At 40.4% G+C, this 17,952-nt stretch overlaps 1 protein-coding gene across 1 annotated transcript in view; it reads right to left on the reverse strand.

Moving 5' to 3' along the window:
* LOC133386855 (adhesion G protein-coupled receptor E3-like) overlaps positions 1-16,166 on the reverse strand; it is a 40,883-nt gene extending 24,717 nt beyond the window's left edge. The window contains exons 1-4 of the mRNA XM_061630625.1: positions 16,151-16,166; positions 4,132-4,188; positions 3,023-3,178; positions 185-267 (exon numbers count right to left, since the gene is read on the reverse strand). Of these exons, the coding sequence (XP_061486609.1) occupies positions 185-267; positions 3,023-3,178; positions 4,132-4,188; positions 16,151-16,166 (312 nt within the window). The remainder of the gene's footprint in view (positions 1-184; positions 268-3,022; positions 3,179-4,131; positions 4,189-16,150) is intronic.
* Positions 16,167-17,952: the final 1,786 nt, after the last annotated feature.

Below are 17,952 nucleotides of genomic sequence, written 5' to 3' on the forward strand. Positions count from 1 at the left end.
TTGCAAAATTTGGAGAAGTGCAAATTTCAAGGGATGCGTATGTTTTGGTTCATGTATTGTTTCGGAAAGTGCAAATTTGGTAAGTTCATCTTTAAATGCAAACTGAATCAAATTTCTCCCCCATGCGTAGATACAAAAAATGTGAACACCTTGATTCAAGAATTATGTTATTTCATACCCTTACCTCTGGTTTTGTTGCACTGAAACACATCCTTACACAGTCATTTTCTCTTACAATATCTCGTTTGCAGTGGTAGTAGGGAATTTCTGAAAAAGAAAACATAATGTAAAACTTAACATGCAATGTAAGGTGTCCATGTAAAATTGCAAGATTTGATTGACTGCTTCATTTGTGGAGTTGACAGGTTATGTGTTGGACTGGGACCTGGGAGACCAGGGTTCAACTCCCTGCTCAACCATGAAGCTCAGTGGGTGACCTTGGGACGATAACTGTCTTTCAGCCTAACTTACTTCACAGGGTTGTTGTGAAAATAAAATTGGGTGGGGGAGAACCATGTTTGTATGCCACCTTGAGGTCCTCAGAGGAAAGGTGGGATATAAATGTAATAGTAAAATAAATAAATAAAAATAATCTTTTTTTCTGATTCAGAATTTCAAGGATGTTGGTTGTAGTTTTTCTAGTTTTTTCTAAGTATATTATTATTTATTAGATTATTTATTTATTTATTATTTGATTTATATCCCTCCCTTCTTCCAGCAGGAGCCCAGGGCGGCAAACAAAAGCACTAAAAACACTTTAAAACAACATAATAACAGACATTAAAATACATTAAAACAAAACAACTTTGAAAACATTTTTTTAAAAAGCGTTGAAGATTTAAAAAAAAAAAAAGGTTAAAAAACATTGTTTTTTTAAAAAAATGTTTAAAAACATATTAAAAAGCAATTCCAACACAGAAGCAGACTGGGATAAGGTCTCAACTTAAAAGGCTTGTTGAAAGAGAAAGGTCTTCAATAGGCGCCGAAAAGATAACAAAGATGGTGCCTGTCTAATAGTTAGGGGTAGGTCTATTTCCTATGTTGTGCAGAACGGACCTCCTGATAAGATGGTATCTGCAGGAGGCCCTCACCTGCAGAGTACAGTGATCGACTGGGCATATACGGGATAAGTCTGCGTCTGTGTTAGAATTGCTTAATACATTTTTAAATAATGTTTTTAACCCTTTTTTAAAGTTTTTTTAAAATGTTTTTAACACTGTTTTGTTTTAATGTATTTTAAGATCTGTTTTTATGATGTTTTAAAGTGTTTTTAGCACTTTGTTTGCCGCCCTGGGCTCCTGCTGGGAGGAAGGGCAGGATACAAATTAAATAATAAATAAATAATGACGGTCTTTCAAGTATCTGAGTCCCAAGCTGTATAGGGCTTTGTACACCAAAACTAAAACCTTGAACTTGGCCCGGTAGCAAATGGGCAGCCAGTGCAATTCTTTCAGCAGCGGGGTGACATGTTGGCAATACCCTGCCCCAGTGAGAAGTCTCGCCACTGCATCTTGCACCAGCTGCAGCTTTCAGACCAACCTCAAGGGCAGCCCCACATAATCACTTGACACCCGAAGGTCCCCAAGCGACTTACACAATGTTAAAACAAAAACAAATAAAACACACTATAAAATATAACAATAAACAACAACAAAACAATAGCACCCACATACAGCCACAGGAAGGTTTCGCAGTGTATTAAAGCAAAGCATCACCTCAGTCTATCAGTCTAAATGAATTGAGGCTTCTCAATACTGAATGCTTGCTGCTTTTAGCATGGGCTTCCATATAAAAATAGTCAATAAAATGTCTATTGTTTCCAATGCTCATTACAAAATGTATGTATCCAATCTATTGCTAAATTACAGATGTCATGTACATATTAAAAGTAAATCCCACTATCTTCACTGTGGTTTACTCAATTAGTGCAGTGCAATGCTAGGCTAGGCATGTCTATTCAAGAAGTAAGAGCCATTGAGGCCAAAGGGACTCCCTTCCACTTAGGGATGGAAGGATCTGTCAATTTCAGTTCTCTCAGTTTCTCATTTTTCCAGTCTTAAATCTTGAATTCAGTTGTCCACATTTTTGAAGCAATTTGCAGAAAATTCACTAGCATTTTAGTGAAAATTTCTCCTAATAAACACATTTTTGTATGCAGTTTTGACTAATGTACGCAATTTCACCCAATACAATGCATGTTTGTATGTTATTTTCTCCAACATATTCATTTTTATGCATTTCCCCCCTAACATACACATTTTTGTAATCATTATTTAGTTGAAGAACTGCATCACAAAATTTGGATAAGTGCAAATTGTAAAGGATGGCTGTGTTCTCTTATTATTTTGGAAAGTGTGAATTTGATTGATTTGGCTTTAAATGCAAACTGAATCAAATTTCTGCCCTATCCCTGCATCCAGGTAATTGGGTATAGGATTGCAGCCTCAATCATTAATGTGCAAGAAAAGCATATCTGTGAACAGAGGCTAAAACAACCCCTTCATATACCTTTCATACCTCTGTGCAAGACGGAATGCAATCTGGATTCAAATCTCAATATGTAAATCTTCTGCAGAAATAAATGATTAAACTCTACTGTATTTTTCATAGATATCAACCTTACATAATTATTTCAAGGTTTTCGCCTATATACCCAATAGAAGAATGTCATGGGTGAAGAAGCCCTCCCCCAACTGTGTGTTGCTACAATCTTCTGTTAAGTTTCTGCACCTAAGGAACTTCGGCTGCTATTCCTGACACCCTTCCCATCTTTCCAACCATAGAATCAGGATTTCATTGATTTAAGGGAATGTTTTCTACCTGGTTAGGTTGGCTAAAAACCCAGTTGAGTATTGACAGAAAGCACATGGTAGCAGTAACAGGATGATTCCATTGATTGCAAAATTAGCTATGGCTGAATTGATTTCCATTTCTTACACTTTAGCTCAAGAAAATCTGAGATTTAATACACATACTGTCACAATTGGTTAAAGTTTAAGGATCTTAGAATTAATATACTTACTCTCACAACTGGTCTGATTGGTTTCCAAAGATGTCATTTTCCGGTAGCCTTCTTTACAGTCACAGCTGGAATCATTATTAGAAATAAAATTAGAGCCACAGTCTTTGGCTGTGCTATTGTCATGAAAACCACGATCAACAACCACAGGAAACAAACCTAGTAAAATGAAAAAGGGTATTTCAGTGGCAAAAATCCAGTTTTCATGAGACTATGCCCTTCTTCACCCAGAATCGTTAAGCAGAGAAGAGCTGGTTGATATAAGGAAGGTGTACACAACCAGCAAATATTTAAGCCACAAATATATAGGCAATAATACCTAGTGCAATGACTTTCAGCCAAAAAAACTTCAGAAAGGGAACAATCATCAGCTAGCTATGAAATATTTTCAAACTCTCTCCATTTTGTACCGGCTTGATTAAAAAATACGGATGGAGCAGAAGGAAGGTGACCACCATCATTGAGTAGCAGTTGAGGGGGTCACAGCATCACATAGTGGCAATTAAGTCAGACTGGCCAGCTGCACCCAGCATAGGCTAATTACAATGGTGGATCATGCCTGCCTGTGCTTAATGTGCTATTGCATTAGCAGTCATGTATCTACATAGTGTTGAGCCCCCTGCCCCCTGCGCCATACAGAGTGCCTGCCAATGTGAGAATGGGGGGTGGAGGCCAAGAAAAGGCTCCTGTGTTAGAGTAGAACGGTAGTACTTAGCTTCAGGTCAGTCCCAGATTACTCCAAGTGGTGGTTCCCAGGTGTACTTACTTGTCCTTAAACATCTGGAAAGTCAACAGCAGCTACCCTTTAGGCCGGGGAATTAGCTACAAAACTGGTGATCCTGTTCAGGTTTTGTTACAGTTAATAATACTTAGTTCCAAGTGTTGCTTAGCCAATGATTTTACTTTGGGCAACTGGTTTTGTGACAATCAAATGCACGCTAACGTTCTACTAATCAATGGCTACCTGCACTGTGCCATGAAGTCACTTGTATGTGGTTGTATATATTTTCTATGCTGATTCATAACCGGTGTAATTACTGTGTTGGCATCTATACAGTGACAGGCACCACTTTCACTTTCTCCAGGATCATGCGCATGATGCAGAAATATACCTGTATAGTCCAGGAAATTCCAATATACGTCAGATAGCTGTTGTTGTGGGGCTGTCCCTACAAAGAAGAAGCAATTCTTACTGTGAGTCCCAATGAGCAAGACAGGTAAATATGAAAGCCCTTCCTAGTGCATATGTGGATGGGATCCGCCTCAGTAGACACTGGGGATTACTCAGAGGAAAAAGGAATTAATGGGTCCATGGGCTTCAACTAAGGAGGTGAATGATGCCTGCATTAATTCTTCCCATCTGAATTTCTGTTTGGACCTTGCAGTTCCAAGTTACCTGATTTTATTTCTGAAGCGGAACCTGTGCTTTAGGAATTCTTCATCCTTTTGTTTTGATTCTCAGTTTGGAACAGAGCATAGTGCATGGACAGTTTACCACAGCTGTCAGTTCCTGCAGCATAGTAGCCCCTTCTCCCCCAGTTATACATTACCAGTACATTATACAGCCACGATGCAAACTGCAAACACAATGCACTTGCTGTGTAGCTTGGAAGAATTTAGTAACATGTGCCTCTGAGCATATGGTGAGTGGTGGCAACACCTTCAATCAGCCCAAATAATAGAAACAAGTCATGTGCTGTGCTGATCTCGTTTTAGCAGGGAGGAAGCAACACTATTAAGACAGTTGATATAGGTCAGATGGTCACTTTAAATGTGTCTGATTTACTTTGCAATTTTAGTGAAGTTTCCTATAGGAAATAATTTTGTTTTGTTTCTATTTCTGTGAATATGTGAAGCACAGCAACACTTTGCAAAATTTACACAAAATACTCCAAACATAATGGTGGAATACAGTAGGGCCCTACTCATATGGCAGGTTACGTTCCGGACCCCCGCTGTAAAGCGAAAACTGCTGTAAAGCAGAACCCATTGAATAGAATGGTGCATGATGCCCAAAAACCGCTGTAAAAGCGCAACAAGCACCGTATGAGTGGGGCTTTAGTCTAATTGCATCTAATTGAGACCGCTGTATTAGCGAATCGCTGTAAAGCGAATCACTGTAAAGCGGGGCCCTAGTGTAATGGCTTTGACTTCTGCAGAATAGTCTCCAGTGGACCTCAGGAGTGTCTCAATTTGCACAAGATAAAACAGTGGGAGGTGAAATATATTCTAGCAAAATTCTAGGTGTGCTCTATGTTTTTAATTGACCATGCGCACCTTGCCTTAAATGAAGTGGTTTAAACATAGCAGGCTGAAAACATGCATCCTCTTTTTTCCAACAGCTAAGAGTCATTGCTGAAGTAGCAATGTATTGTAATCAGTCTGCTTTTACATCAAACTGCAGTTTCAGATTCAACTATTAATGCACCCAAAACAGAAATAGAACATAACCTCCAATTTGAAACACAAAAGGCTGTCTTCACTATCATATGACATTGACCAATAAAAAGGCTTTGAAATTAATGAAAATTAATTTGACACAGATTTCTAGGATGAATAATGAGGGAAATAAAATTTTCTAGTTTAGATTCTCTGTAGAAACATTAGTAACACAGGAAAGAAGCAAAGTAAGAAGAACACCAACAAACATACAAAAATATAATTATCTTTGGAGATGGCAGGTGTTGCCACCACTCACCATATGCTCAGAGGCACATGTTACCCAATTCTTCCAAGCTACACAGCAAGTGGATTGGACTGTGAAAGACCAGCCCAAATTGTGTTTGCATTTTGACAAATTTGTACGGCAGTCCAGTATCTCAGAGAGGAGGTCAGGTCTCCTGCTCCCCTGGTGCATTCACTATAGCTGCCCAATTTTCCTGCTTTTTAAAGTTTGATAGAAATATCTGTGGACTATAGGTATGTTCTTAAACCGCAAGGTTTTTTTTGGCTATTAGTGAATATTCATAAAACCCTGGTGGTTTTTTTTAAGCAATCTTGATGCAATCATACAGGCAATTGCATCAAGACTATTTTCATATAGTGCATTACTTAAGTACATGTATTATACAAAATTGACAGTGGTGAAAAGGGAAGCTGCTGAACAAAGAATTCTCCGTGATAATGGAGTGTCAATCACAGAGGCTTCTTTTTTGGTTGTTGTTGTTGTCGGGGGGGTATAATTCTTCATGCTATTTGTCAGCAGTGATTTTTCTTGGGGGGGGAGGGTGGATTTTGTTGAATGCTCTCCAGGGGAGGAGTAAAATTCTCCAACAGTTCAAGGGCAGCTCAAAAAATATTTATCTATTAAAAAAATATCAAAAATATCTTTGTTGTTAGTTCATGTTGGTAGCTTATCTGGACAGCGGACACATAATTCAGTCATGTATACTTGTTTTTAAATTCTGTTGATTTTTATCCGTATATTATTATTATCACATTATATGCCACTTAGAGATCTTTTGATTAAGTGGTATATAAAATTTCATAAAGAAACAGATGACAGATTCAGTGAGCTAAGATAGGAGACCTGGAGTTAGTAGGGGCCAAGCACATTGCTCTCTTCAACAACATTAAAATACTATTAAACAATATTTAAAAAATGAATCCATAATTATACCCAAAATTCACAGATGACAAAATTGGGGAGGGCATTTTGCCAAATATTCTGCAGGTGAGAGCTATAATAGTTGAGAAGGAGCTCAAAAACCTTTTCTGAGTAATTTCATGTCTGTCCTAGTTTGCACTGACACCCACAGTTGCAGCGTGATGTGAAGTCCCAAGACTCATCCCATTTCCTCACCAAGTGTGCAAGATACGACTTGGAGGATGAATGTCTCATCTAATATCTGCAACACAATTGTATGCTTAGTTTCTAGAACGCAAGTGTCACTGGGGTTTGCTCCTGGATAACTGTGCACAGGATTACAGCCTAAAGCCACAATCCTACTCACATATATAAGGCAATGTTTTATCAAACTCAGAGGGGTTTACTTCACAGTAACATGGTTAGGATGTCTCCCTAGGTTTAAGTGAGCTCCATGCAGTGCAGGCAGGGACAACTAGCATCCCAAGCTGAACTCTATAGATGCTTCTTTTTAATTATGTAAAAGCTGTAATGGTCATGGATGAATTTCGAAAAGGGACAACATGATGAAAAAGAGGCTTTCACTGAAGAGAAAATGAGTTGGCATAAAATGCATCTCAGCTCCTGTAAATTGACTTATCACCACTTGCCTTCACTCCCCATCCCCCAGAAGATAAAATAATTTCTACCTTTTTCATCGTTGTGGAAGACAACAAATCCAAGACAAATGACAAATCCTAGGATAAATATTGAAACAAAATGATGTTAAAAGTAGCTGTTTATTGGGATACACAGCCCTGTATTGATTCTGAGGCAGCAAATACTGGGGAGTCAAGCAAAAAGATATCTAAAGCAGAAAGTTCTTCCTTACAAATTTGCATGCATTCATCATTAAAATGATGAGACTTCTTTGCTGAAATAGATTTCCTCTACCATTGTTTGGTTGTTCTGGAATAGGCTTGGTTCTGTCTCTTCCTTCCTCAACAATAATAATCATAATTACAAAATATCAGAGTTTGCTACTTCAGTGGAAAACAATGTGTGCTGAAGGCTTCAGCTAAATGGTCCTCATAGCAGTTTATTGTGTTGAAAGCTCCAGCACACACCAATCCTAATAGGCACTACATGAAAATGAGCCATGCTGGTTTGTCCCAAATGCAAAAGGATTCCTCCTGCACTCTTGGCAACTGGAGGTAGTTTCTCAAATGGTATGACAGAACATTTTTTATAGGGTTGTATGATGAACAGTATGGCCCCTACACTAGTCCCATCATGATTTCCTTCTGCCACTGTTAAAGATCTGGCAGAGGCTAAAGTAAGGGCATCTTAAGGTGTAAGTGGCTTGCAGGGATCAGAATGGATTGGGTGAGTGTACTCCCCCCCACAAGCTCAGTGTGGAGGACTGGACACAGCATACATTCCTATAATATGTTATGACGAGTTCCAATTGGAGCAAACATATTATAAAGATATAATAATCATTCAGTTACAAAATCTTCTGTATCAGATTTTAAAGTGTTAAATTATACAATCTTTTATAAGAGTTCCTTTTAAAATTTTTGTTATTCCTCTCTGCAACGCTCATTGGGGCTGGCATGTCGATTGCTGTCATATGGGTTGCTCACTTTTATTTGCCTACGTAGGAAACTACCTTAAACCAAATCAGACTATTTGCTCATCTAACTAGCACCAGCTCTGCAGGGTCTCAGACAGAAACCGGTACTACCTGATCCTTTTAACTGGAGATACCAGAGATTGAGGCTGCGTGTTTACACAGTACACACCATGCATTTCAAACACATGTAAATCACATTCTCTAAACCCCTAAAGAATCCTGGAAACTGTAGTTTGTTAGAGGTGCTGGGAACTGTAGCTCTGTAGGGGATAAACTACAGTTCCCAGGATTCTTTGGGGGTATATGCTCTGAAGGTACTTTAAATGTATGGCATGCATGCAGCCTCGGTCTACAACCTTCTACATGAAGTGCATTTGCTCTGCCTCTGAGCTATTTCCCCTTTCTAACATTGGATTTCTTCCCTTAGCAATTTCCTACTCACCCAGTGTAAAGCAGTTGAATCCAGTCCTCATGGTCTTGTTTGCACTGAGGTAATGAATAGTTTGTTTTATGCCTGTGACTCAGAGTTAAAGCATATAGGAACTAGGCAATGCTGAGAGCAGATTTTTTTTTTTTCAATTAATTTTTATTCCAATTTTCAAAACCAAAACAATACAAAAGAAAACAACACAAATCAATAACTAGTACAATACAAAAAGAAAGAAAAAAATATATATATATAAAAAAGAAAGAATATTGACTTCCGATTTGTCATAGTTCAGCTATAAATCTATAATATATAACAAACCTATCTCTTAATAGATTATAAAATCACCTTCCTCCAACGGTTATCTTAGTTGGTTTCAAATCTCATTAACATCATATCATTTTAATCTTCCACAAAAAGTCAAAGAGAAGTTTCCAATCCTTGAGATATATGTCAATCAATTTTTTTTCTAAATAAACATGCCAATTAATCCAACTCATCAAATCTACTAAGTCCAGTAATTTTAAATCGCTCTTCTGTCATTATCCATATTGGGTCCATCTTCCATCTTCCATCTTTACGCACCCAAAAATCTTGCTGTCATAGTCATATAATAAAAGTCTGATAGGAATTTCCTCCATCACAGATGTTTTCTTACCATCAAATCCAAACGTATCACTGAAGTGTTGTTGCAAAGCCGCATCTCTGTTCCTCTTTTCCACATGATACACTAGTACATCTCTTGAAGGTTTTTCCATTGACACAAAACAGGGATTAATTCTGTTAACTTTCTCCATTTCAAGTTCCATCAAATCCTTCCAGTCCAAGAATTTTCTTGAACCGATAATATCTTTATCTCCAATCTCTTCAATTCCTTCAAGGACAGCGCTGAATTCCAAACTATAATATTTGTCTCCAGGATCCATCACAGCCAGAAAATCCAAATCTTTTTTCATGTCCATAATTAAGCCAATCTCCATAGTTTGAACCTTGCCTTTAATTTCTCTTCCATCCTTTTTTTGTTTTCCAGATCTATCTTTATTCTCCTTTCTCATAGAATCCTGAGTTTCTTTCAGCTCCTGTCTCATTTCGTTAAATTCAATTCTCCACGCTTGTCTATTATTTCTCAGTTCTTGTTTTATTGAGTTAATCCCATTCATTATTTTCTGAAACATGTCTAGAGATAAAGTCCCTTCTTGTACATCCATGATCTTCTTAATTGTCATTCTTAAAACCAAAGGAACAAAACTCCTTCAATTTTCAATGTCCCAAACAGAGAGCAGCTTATTTCTTTAACCAGTTACAAAGGAGTTAATCTTTCCAGCAAACTAACGTCACACGCTAGACAGCCCTTATCTCTTATCTGCCCAGAAGTGTAAGAACGGCTTTAGTTCACAGCGTCGAAATAGCTAGTAGCAGAGAGAATGAGCAGATTCGTCAAAAAGAAAAAAAAAAGTAGATCAAGAAAAATAGTCCCAGTCTTATCTCTTTCAATCAGAAATCTCTCATCCGTTTAATCTTTAGAATGCTATTTTCCATGTCAGCTTTTTGCAATAAAAAAAAAGATACGCTATTTATATTTTCTTCCCCCTTAGTTCCGTGAATAAAAAAAGGAAAGTCTTACCTCACCTAGGTTATCTCAATTGCTGTTACTTTGACAAATCTCTTTAGCTGTATAGATAAGAAAATGATGAATGTAGACAGGAGGATGTTTGCCTGTTAATCCGTATAAAAAAACGGGTCACTTATCCAGCTGAGCTAGCATAAAAATCCTCGCTCTGTCTGAGCTGCTGGAAGACAGACAATTCTGACGAATTCCAGACTCCAACAATCAAAACAAAGCTATGCAGATTTTTGAATGAGCCATTACATTACACTTCCCATAATTAATATTCAAGTTCAGCCTATTTCGTTTGCAGACTGTGAATGTCAAATACAGTGAAGGGTTATATCAAGATAAGCAAGAAGGAGGGAGACAACCTTCCCCCCCCCCCACATACGTGCACGCAAGTGGTGCCTTTTAAATGGGAGTATAACAAAATCCAAGAACAATCAGAAACAGTTAAAAATACAGAGTTTTTGACTCAGAAAGAATTTTTCATTTAGTAATTGTGATCTGCTTTTTATGGCTACAGCAAGGACCTTAGCTGTATCTTCTATGATCTTACAGTTGGAATCTGGCATTAAACTTCAGATGTAAAATTCATCTGAGTTTCTCAAGTGTAGAGAAAGTACATAAGAGCCTGTTGAGGCAGACCAAACAGCAATCTAGTTCAGCATCCCGTTCTCAGAGTGGCCAACCAGATGCCCATGGGAATCCTCAAGCAGAACTTTAGTTCAACAGTGGTCACCCAGTCTGCGATTTCCAGCAACTGGTATTCAGAGGACTACTTCAAGATGGAACACAGCTATTGTGGCTAGTAGCCACTTATACCCTTATCCTCCATGAATTTGTTGAATCCTCTTTTAAAGCTGTCTGAATTTGCATGCACATTACTGGCTTAAGAAGACATAACGGCTTCGCTATGTTTCATAATGAATCTGTACACAACTGTACACATCTTTATCATTTGATGTGTATCTGCTCCACGTACACACCAGTAGGTGGAGAAGAGGCAGGATGTTTATAGCCCAAGGCACATTACCTGGCTTATTCTCCCACCCAGCCTCTGCCCAGGATATTGTGATTGTGCTCCCACCGTTTGCACCTCCGCATAGGTTTATATTTTTAACCTTGGTGTTTACTGGACTTCTTGTCATGCCCTCTTTGGATGAGTCCTCAGAGGAGGACGAGGAGGAAGACCAGAGGGCACCAGCAGCAGACCCAGGAGAAGGAACAAGCGGAATCTCCGAGGACGCAGCTCCAACTCTGCCTCAGCTGGAGAGTGTTCAGGACACAGCTGAAGCCCCTCAGTCGGATTCAGAGAGTGAACAGGAGGCTCCTCTCCCCCCTGTGGAGCGAAGACACCAGCGAGTAATGCAACAATGCCGCCGGTCTGGCCGTTGAAGACTGCAAGCTCTTGGGAGCCGGAGGGCTGATTACCTGCACCTGTCTTAGGGAGTGGGATTTAAAAGGCAGTTCTTGAGTTCAGTGGGCTGCTGACTAGAATGTCAGTTGTGATGTCCATGCTAGACCCAGATTCCAGAACCCAGATGCTTAGACTGATCTCTTGGCTAACTGGAGCTGGAATTCCCCCTTGACTTGGCTTCTTGGACACTGACTCGGTAGGTGCACTTGGAAAGACTCCTCTGATCTTCCCTCGTCTCTTCCTCCTTATCTTCTTGGCCTTGGCAGATTTACAACCCAGCCAGCTGCCGGCTAATGAATTTATGGCCCAGCTTTCACCCCCTCAAAGCTGACACTTCTGATATACCAAAAGCTCCACTTCCCCTTGCCAGTATTGCCATTTACTTTAGAATAGACATAGTTAGGATTGTACTATGAGCTGGCATACCTTTCTCTTTCCAGTCTGGCTCCTCTTTCCCTAGATTGGGGAGAGGCTGTTTAGAATATTGCTATTCTAAACTTCTTTCCTTTTGTGTCCTGTCAAAAATCTTGTCAAATAAATATAAGACTGGGTCATCACTTGCCAGACTATTTATTTATTTATTATTTGATTTATATCCTGCCCTTCCTCCCAGCAGGAGCCCAGGGCGGCCTATTTCACAGGAGCTAACAAATCCTGTGTTTGTCTTTAATTGTGAGCAACCCATTCCATCCACCCTTGTAACATTAAGAATTTCATGCAGGTGGATTGCTAAGTGGCTGCTCTGCCAATTTCTTTTGGCAGTTAAGCGGAGAGTGGAGGTGAGTAGAAATAGAGCACTAGAAATAAAATGTTCCAAACCTGCAGGTAGGACATGGGAATACATGCCACCCTGCTGATGTCAGAGAGTTAGGACTACCCCAAGCAAAGCGTTCCAATTGTACACACCTTGCAGTTGATTGATTGACCTAACAGTTTTCAAGCTGCCGTAAAGCTGGCTTGGAGGAAAAACACATGAGAGCTCAGACTTCCACTTTTGGAGGGAAAAGGGGCTGAGCATAGCTAAAGTCATGTGCACCCAGTTTCAAAAAACAGAACTGGAGATGCACTAGAGCCAGAAAAACTGCATGTACACAGCCTGAGTTACTGCTCATCACCATCTCCAGTGGGAGCAAATTCCTGTGGATCCTGTGCCAACCTAGTCTCACTTCCACCCTTCAAATGACCTGTTTCAGGGGGTTGAACTGGCTAGCGACAGCAGGGGTACTACCAGTGGTAGACCCAACCAAACCTCCTCCAACATGGCACATTGGGGTTTTAGATTACTCTGTCCATGACTCTTTTAACTGGAGATGATAGAACTGAACCTGGGCAGTGGTGTCACTAGGGTTGGTGTCACCTGGTGTGGTAACTCATGGTGTCACCCCCCATGGACCTCCTCCCATACCAGACCTAGGGTGCCTAGGGGTGGGGCAGCTCTGGGTTAGGGTTGCCATATTCCAGTTCCACAAATCTGGGTAGGCTAATTTGCAAATTATGCAAATATTTGCATATTAATATTTGGATTATCCAGTTGTTTTGTTTTTGTGCCTAGGAATTACCACGAAAAACTGGGGAAAGATGTGAGAAATCTTTTTTAAAAAAAAAAACATTTTCAGCCTTAAATGCCTAGACTCTAGTTTCCAACACTATGGAATGTTGATTGATTGATTAAGAGGATTTATATCCTGCCCTTCTGCTGTTAAAAACAGCGCTCAGGACAGCTTACAAATATAATAAAAACAATAAAAATGTACAATCAATATAAAAACATAATAAAAACACAAAATAGCAACAAACATAAAGTAAGTCAGGGCAGCAGTACGGTTAACCATTACATATACGATATATTTCAGAGATGTGGTGGGTGGAGAAAAACAAGGCAAAATGTTAGGAAAAGGAGTCTTTCACGCCACATGCTCAGTTCTAAATACTGTTGCAGCAAGTTTTACAAGTTCCTTCAGTATTCCACTGGTGCAGGCACTCAGACATTCAAAGTATCTGTATGTTTCTTAGGTTTTATAAAAGCAGAGCTTTGCTTAACTCAAAATTTCTTAATTAATTAATTTATACTTTCTTCTCCCTTTGATCAACCACATCTACACAGTTTCCACCTCCATACTCAAAATGAAACTGGGCCTGGAAGTGTGCAACAACCCCACACATACCTTACTAATTAGATTACCAATGCCAGGATGTCTGTCTTATCGACTACTCTCCTGCTCCCTCCCCCCCACCGGGCATTATGAAAGACCCAGTCCTGGGCTCAGAAAGAAAATAAATATCTGGTCCTCTTCAAAGTACTGATAAGCCTCTTGTTTTAATTAAAATAATAATTATAAGTTCTTGCTCTTATCACTAATGGGAGTTAATTATCTTGCATATGCTGCTGTTGCTTCTATGGCTGTAACGGAGTGAGGTTAAAGATAAGTGAAATGCAAACAGGAAAACAACAACACAAAAGGCACTAACACTTTCCTAAATGTAATACCATACCAACCACAACAAGATTCCTATGAGTAAGGCAGAAAACTAAGCATCTCACAACCAGCCAGGATTCCTAACCAAAAACCAAAAATAGGATAAATGAAGAAATATTTATATAAGCATGACTATCAAATATATTTATTATTTACACAAACTGTAAAGATATTTATAGTGCAATCCTAGGTTTATTTATTCAGAAGCAAGTCCCAGTATATTCAGTAGAACTTACTCAAACAGGGACAGAACGTTGATAAGCAACTGCATTCATACAACCCAAAATTCTGAATCATGCCACTTTATGCTGTTTTGCAACTGTTTATACTTGTTTTTATGGTTATTGGATTTTAAATGGCTTTATTTCTTGTTGTGAGCTGCCTTGGTTTCCAACCCTACCTCACAGGGTTGTTGGAAAGACTACACACACACACTGCAGATGTATAAATACATACAGCCCATATAATAGTTTATTGTCAAACCAGTTGGTCATTGCAGAAAAATCAGTATTAGTTTTTAAAAAATCAGTATTAGTTTCCTGCAGAATAAAAACTGTAATACCTAAGTAAGCCCTGCCTACTTGCTTTAAAATAGGACTGGGGGGGGGGAGAAGAGAAAGAGAACACAAACACAATTCTTTCTTACATTCACTCCAAAGTCCCATTGATTTTCAGCACATTCATAACCATGTCTACTCAAAAGTAAATCCTATTGAATTCAATGGGATTTACTCTGGACATATGGGATTAGCAATGCTTTTACCCCCACAAAAGCAAGTATTGGGAAGGTTTTCAAAACACTGCCCAGGATCTGACTCCTACACACAAGAGGGGAAAAAACTGAAATGTATATACTTACCCAATTTATGAGATTTTCAGATAAACGGGGGGGGGGAAACCACCATTTTCTGGCCTTGCAATGAGGTTTTGCAGACACTGCCACAGGTCAACCAAACACGTCACTGATTGGCTGCAATCCTGAATGGGCGGGGTTAAAGCTACGAAGTGCTATACAGTAGTTTAAAAAAAGATTTAATGGGGGGGTGGGCCTGATGTTTTTATGTATATCTTGAGAACCGGACCACCTAGAAACTTATTTTTTTTAAAAATTAAAGCTGAGAATCCGGGCCAGCTAAGCGGTTAAATGGGTGCTGGGTGGCATGAAAAGAATCCGGGTAAAACCAGGCTAACCGGGCAATATGGCAACCCTACTCTAGGTGACAGCCCCCCTCATGGTGTCACCCTGGTGCGGTCCGCACTCCCTGCACCCAGCTAGTGATGCCGCTAAACCTGGGATCTTATGCATATAAAGTGTGTGCTCCAGAACAAGAGAGCCAGTGTGGCATAGTGGTTAGAGTGTTGGACTACAACCTGGGAGACCAGGGTTTGAATCCCCACGCAGCCATGAAGCTCCCTGGGTGACCTTGGGCCAGTCACTGCCTCTCAGCCTCAGAGGAAGGCAATGGTAAACCACCTCTGAATACCGTTTACCATGAAAACCCTATTCATAGGGTCGCCATAAGTCAGAATGGACTTGAAGGCAGTCCCAGGTACAGGTACGCTCCAGAACAAAGCAAGCAAGAATACAGTTTTGGGAGAGAATGCCCATCCCATAGTCCTACAATTAAGAACAACTGCCACAAAAGCCTGTCTAACTGGGGTGTGAGATGAGGAATGAATGTCTGGATGCTCACTACTTTGTGAAAGTCTGTAAACACGACAGTGGTCAGATCAAAGCGTTTCCATTAGCTACACCTGGAGGAGGCACAGGTTGCTCTGCCAATCAGTTGCAAAATCTCTTTGAAGCTGAATATTTAAAAAATGCGCTCAAGTTGCTGCCACCAGGTTTTACAGTAAAACGGGGCGGGGTTTGACTAGCGCTTTCAGAAGAGAGAGAGGTGGAGATGCAGTGGAACCAGCAGAACACCGAGTGTGTTTCTTCCCATAGTTTTCGTTCCGGTTAGGGTTTCCCTTCCCTAATAGACCAGCAGAGTTACCTGCAATTTTTGTCATTCTGACTCTATTTATAAAGACTAGGGTGGCCTCTAGTGGCCAGTAGCCATCACTGCTGTTCTATCTAATTGGAGGAATACTTGAGATTTTAAAAAAAGACTTCATAATTAATATTTCTCTCTCAACCCTTGGCCTCTGAAAATGAGAGAAAAACTAGAGAGGATCGAGGACCAATAAACTGAGAGGTATCTATGGAATCACTATAATATATAGGAGAAAATCATTTGCTTTCCATTAGCGATGGCCTCTAACTACTTGATGGGCACAATGTTCAGGAACTCATTTATCAGACTTTTGCACATTTGGGCAGGAAAGGATTATTAGCCTGACTCAATCTGAATGTTTACAGGTCTAGAAAACTGAAGCTTAATGATGACTGCATGTAAGAGTGAGAGCAGGGGTGGGGACCCTCACACCCGGAGCTAAATACAGGCCTCTCCCTTTGGCCCTTGGCCACACCATCTTCCCCCTGCCACGCCTCTTACGAGCCTTCTTTACATCCTCCTTGAGTGTGTTTGCCAGACTGGATTGTGTTCTTGAACTCTGATCTGGGCTCTTGCTGGCCTGGATGGAGGACAGAGGGGTGTGTGTGAGTGTGTGTAGAAACTAGCCAATTATACAAAGGTAAACTTTATATGCTTTGCTCTGCCCACTTTTGCCTCTGGCCCTGCCCACCTCTGGCATGTCACTTATGGAAGCTTGCCCAGAAGGGAAGATAGCCCTTGAGCAGAAAAAAGTTCCCCTATCCCTGACTTAGAGCCTTTGGCATAATCCCTAGTGCCCATTCGTTGTTATGTGCCTTCAAGTCAATTACGACTTATGGCGACCCTATGAATCAGCGACCACCAGTAGCATCTGTTATAAACCACCCTGTTCAGATCTTGTAAGTTCAGGTCTGTGGCTTCCTTTATGGAATCAATCCATCTCTTGTTTGGTCTTCCTCTTTTTCTACTCCCTTCTGTTTTCCCCAGCATTATTGTCTTTTCTAGTTAATCAGGTCTTCTCATTATGTGTCCAAAGTATGATAACCTCAGTTTCATCATTGTAGCTTCTAGTGATTGTTCTGGTTTAATTTGTTCTAACATCCAATTATTTGTCTTTTTCGCAGTCCATGGTATGCGCAAAGCTCTCCTCTAACATTGCACCCTACTATAATTGAGCCTGCAACAAAACCAAAGTTTTGTTTGGGAACCACTGGTTTAAGCCACAGGCCAGGGTATTTTTAGCAAAGTTATCAAATTAGGAGGACTCCCCTGCAGTGTCAGGCCCAGTGCCAGTGGGCAGCCAGGTCTGTCACTGGCCTAGGGCCCCTCCCCAGGATGGGAGGAAGGAGCTCCTGCTCCACAATCCGCACTAGCATCAGATCATAGGGTGAATCATGCCCATAAAGCTGATGCTGATGCAGATCACGGGGGGGGGACACACATCCTGATGCGAGCAGCACAGGCTCAAATAGGCCCGCCCACCCCCACCTACTTCCCATGTCAGCATGCTACATGCACATGCCTGTAATCACCAAAATGGTGGTGAGCCATCTCTAAGGGGTTGATGCCCTTACCACCATCTTGAGTGATGGCAGGCATGTGCACACAGTGTGCTAGCATGCTGATGCAGCAGAGGAGGTGGGGTGGGCGGCCCATTCAAGCCTTCACCGCCTGCATCAGGAGCAGGTGCTAGGGAGCATGACGACTAGGGACCGGGCGGTCTGGTGCCCAAGGGCCCTGTCATACCTGGTGCCAGCCCTGAGCAGTGTGCACTGTCTATAAATTAAGAACATGTCTGCGCT

This window comes from Rhineura floridana, chromosome 6, assembly GCF_030035675.1.
Source record: "Rhineura floridana isolate rRhiFlo1 chromosome 6, rRhiFlo1.hap2, whole genome shotgun sequence".
NCBI classification, from domain to species: domain Eukaryota; kingdom Metazoa; phylum Chordata; class Lepidosauria; order Squamata; family Rhineuridae; genus Rhineura; species Rhineura floridana.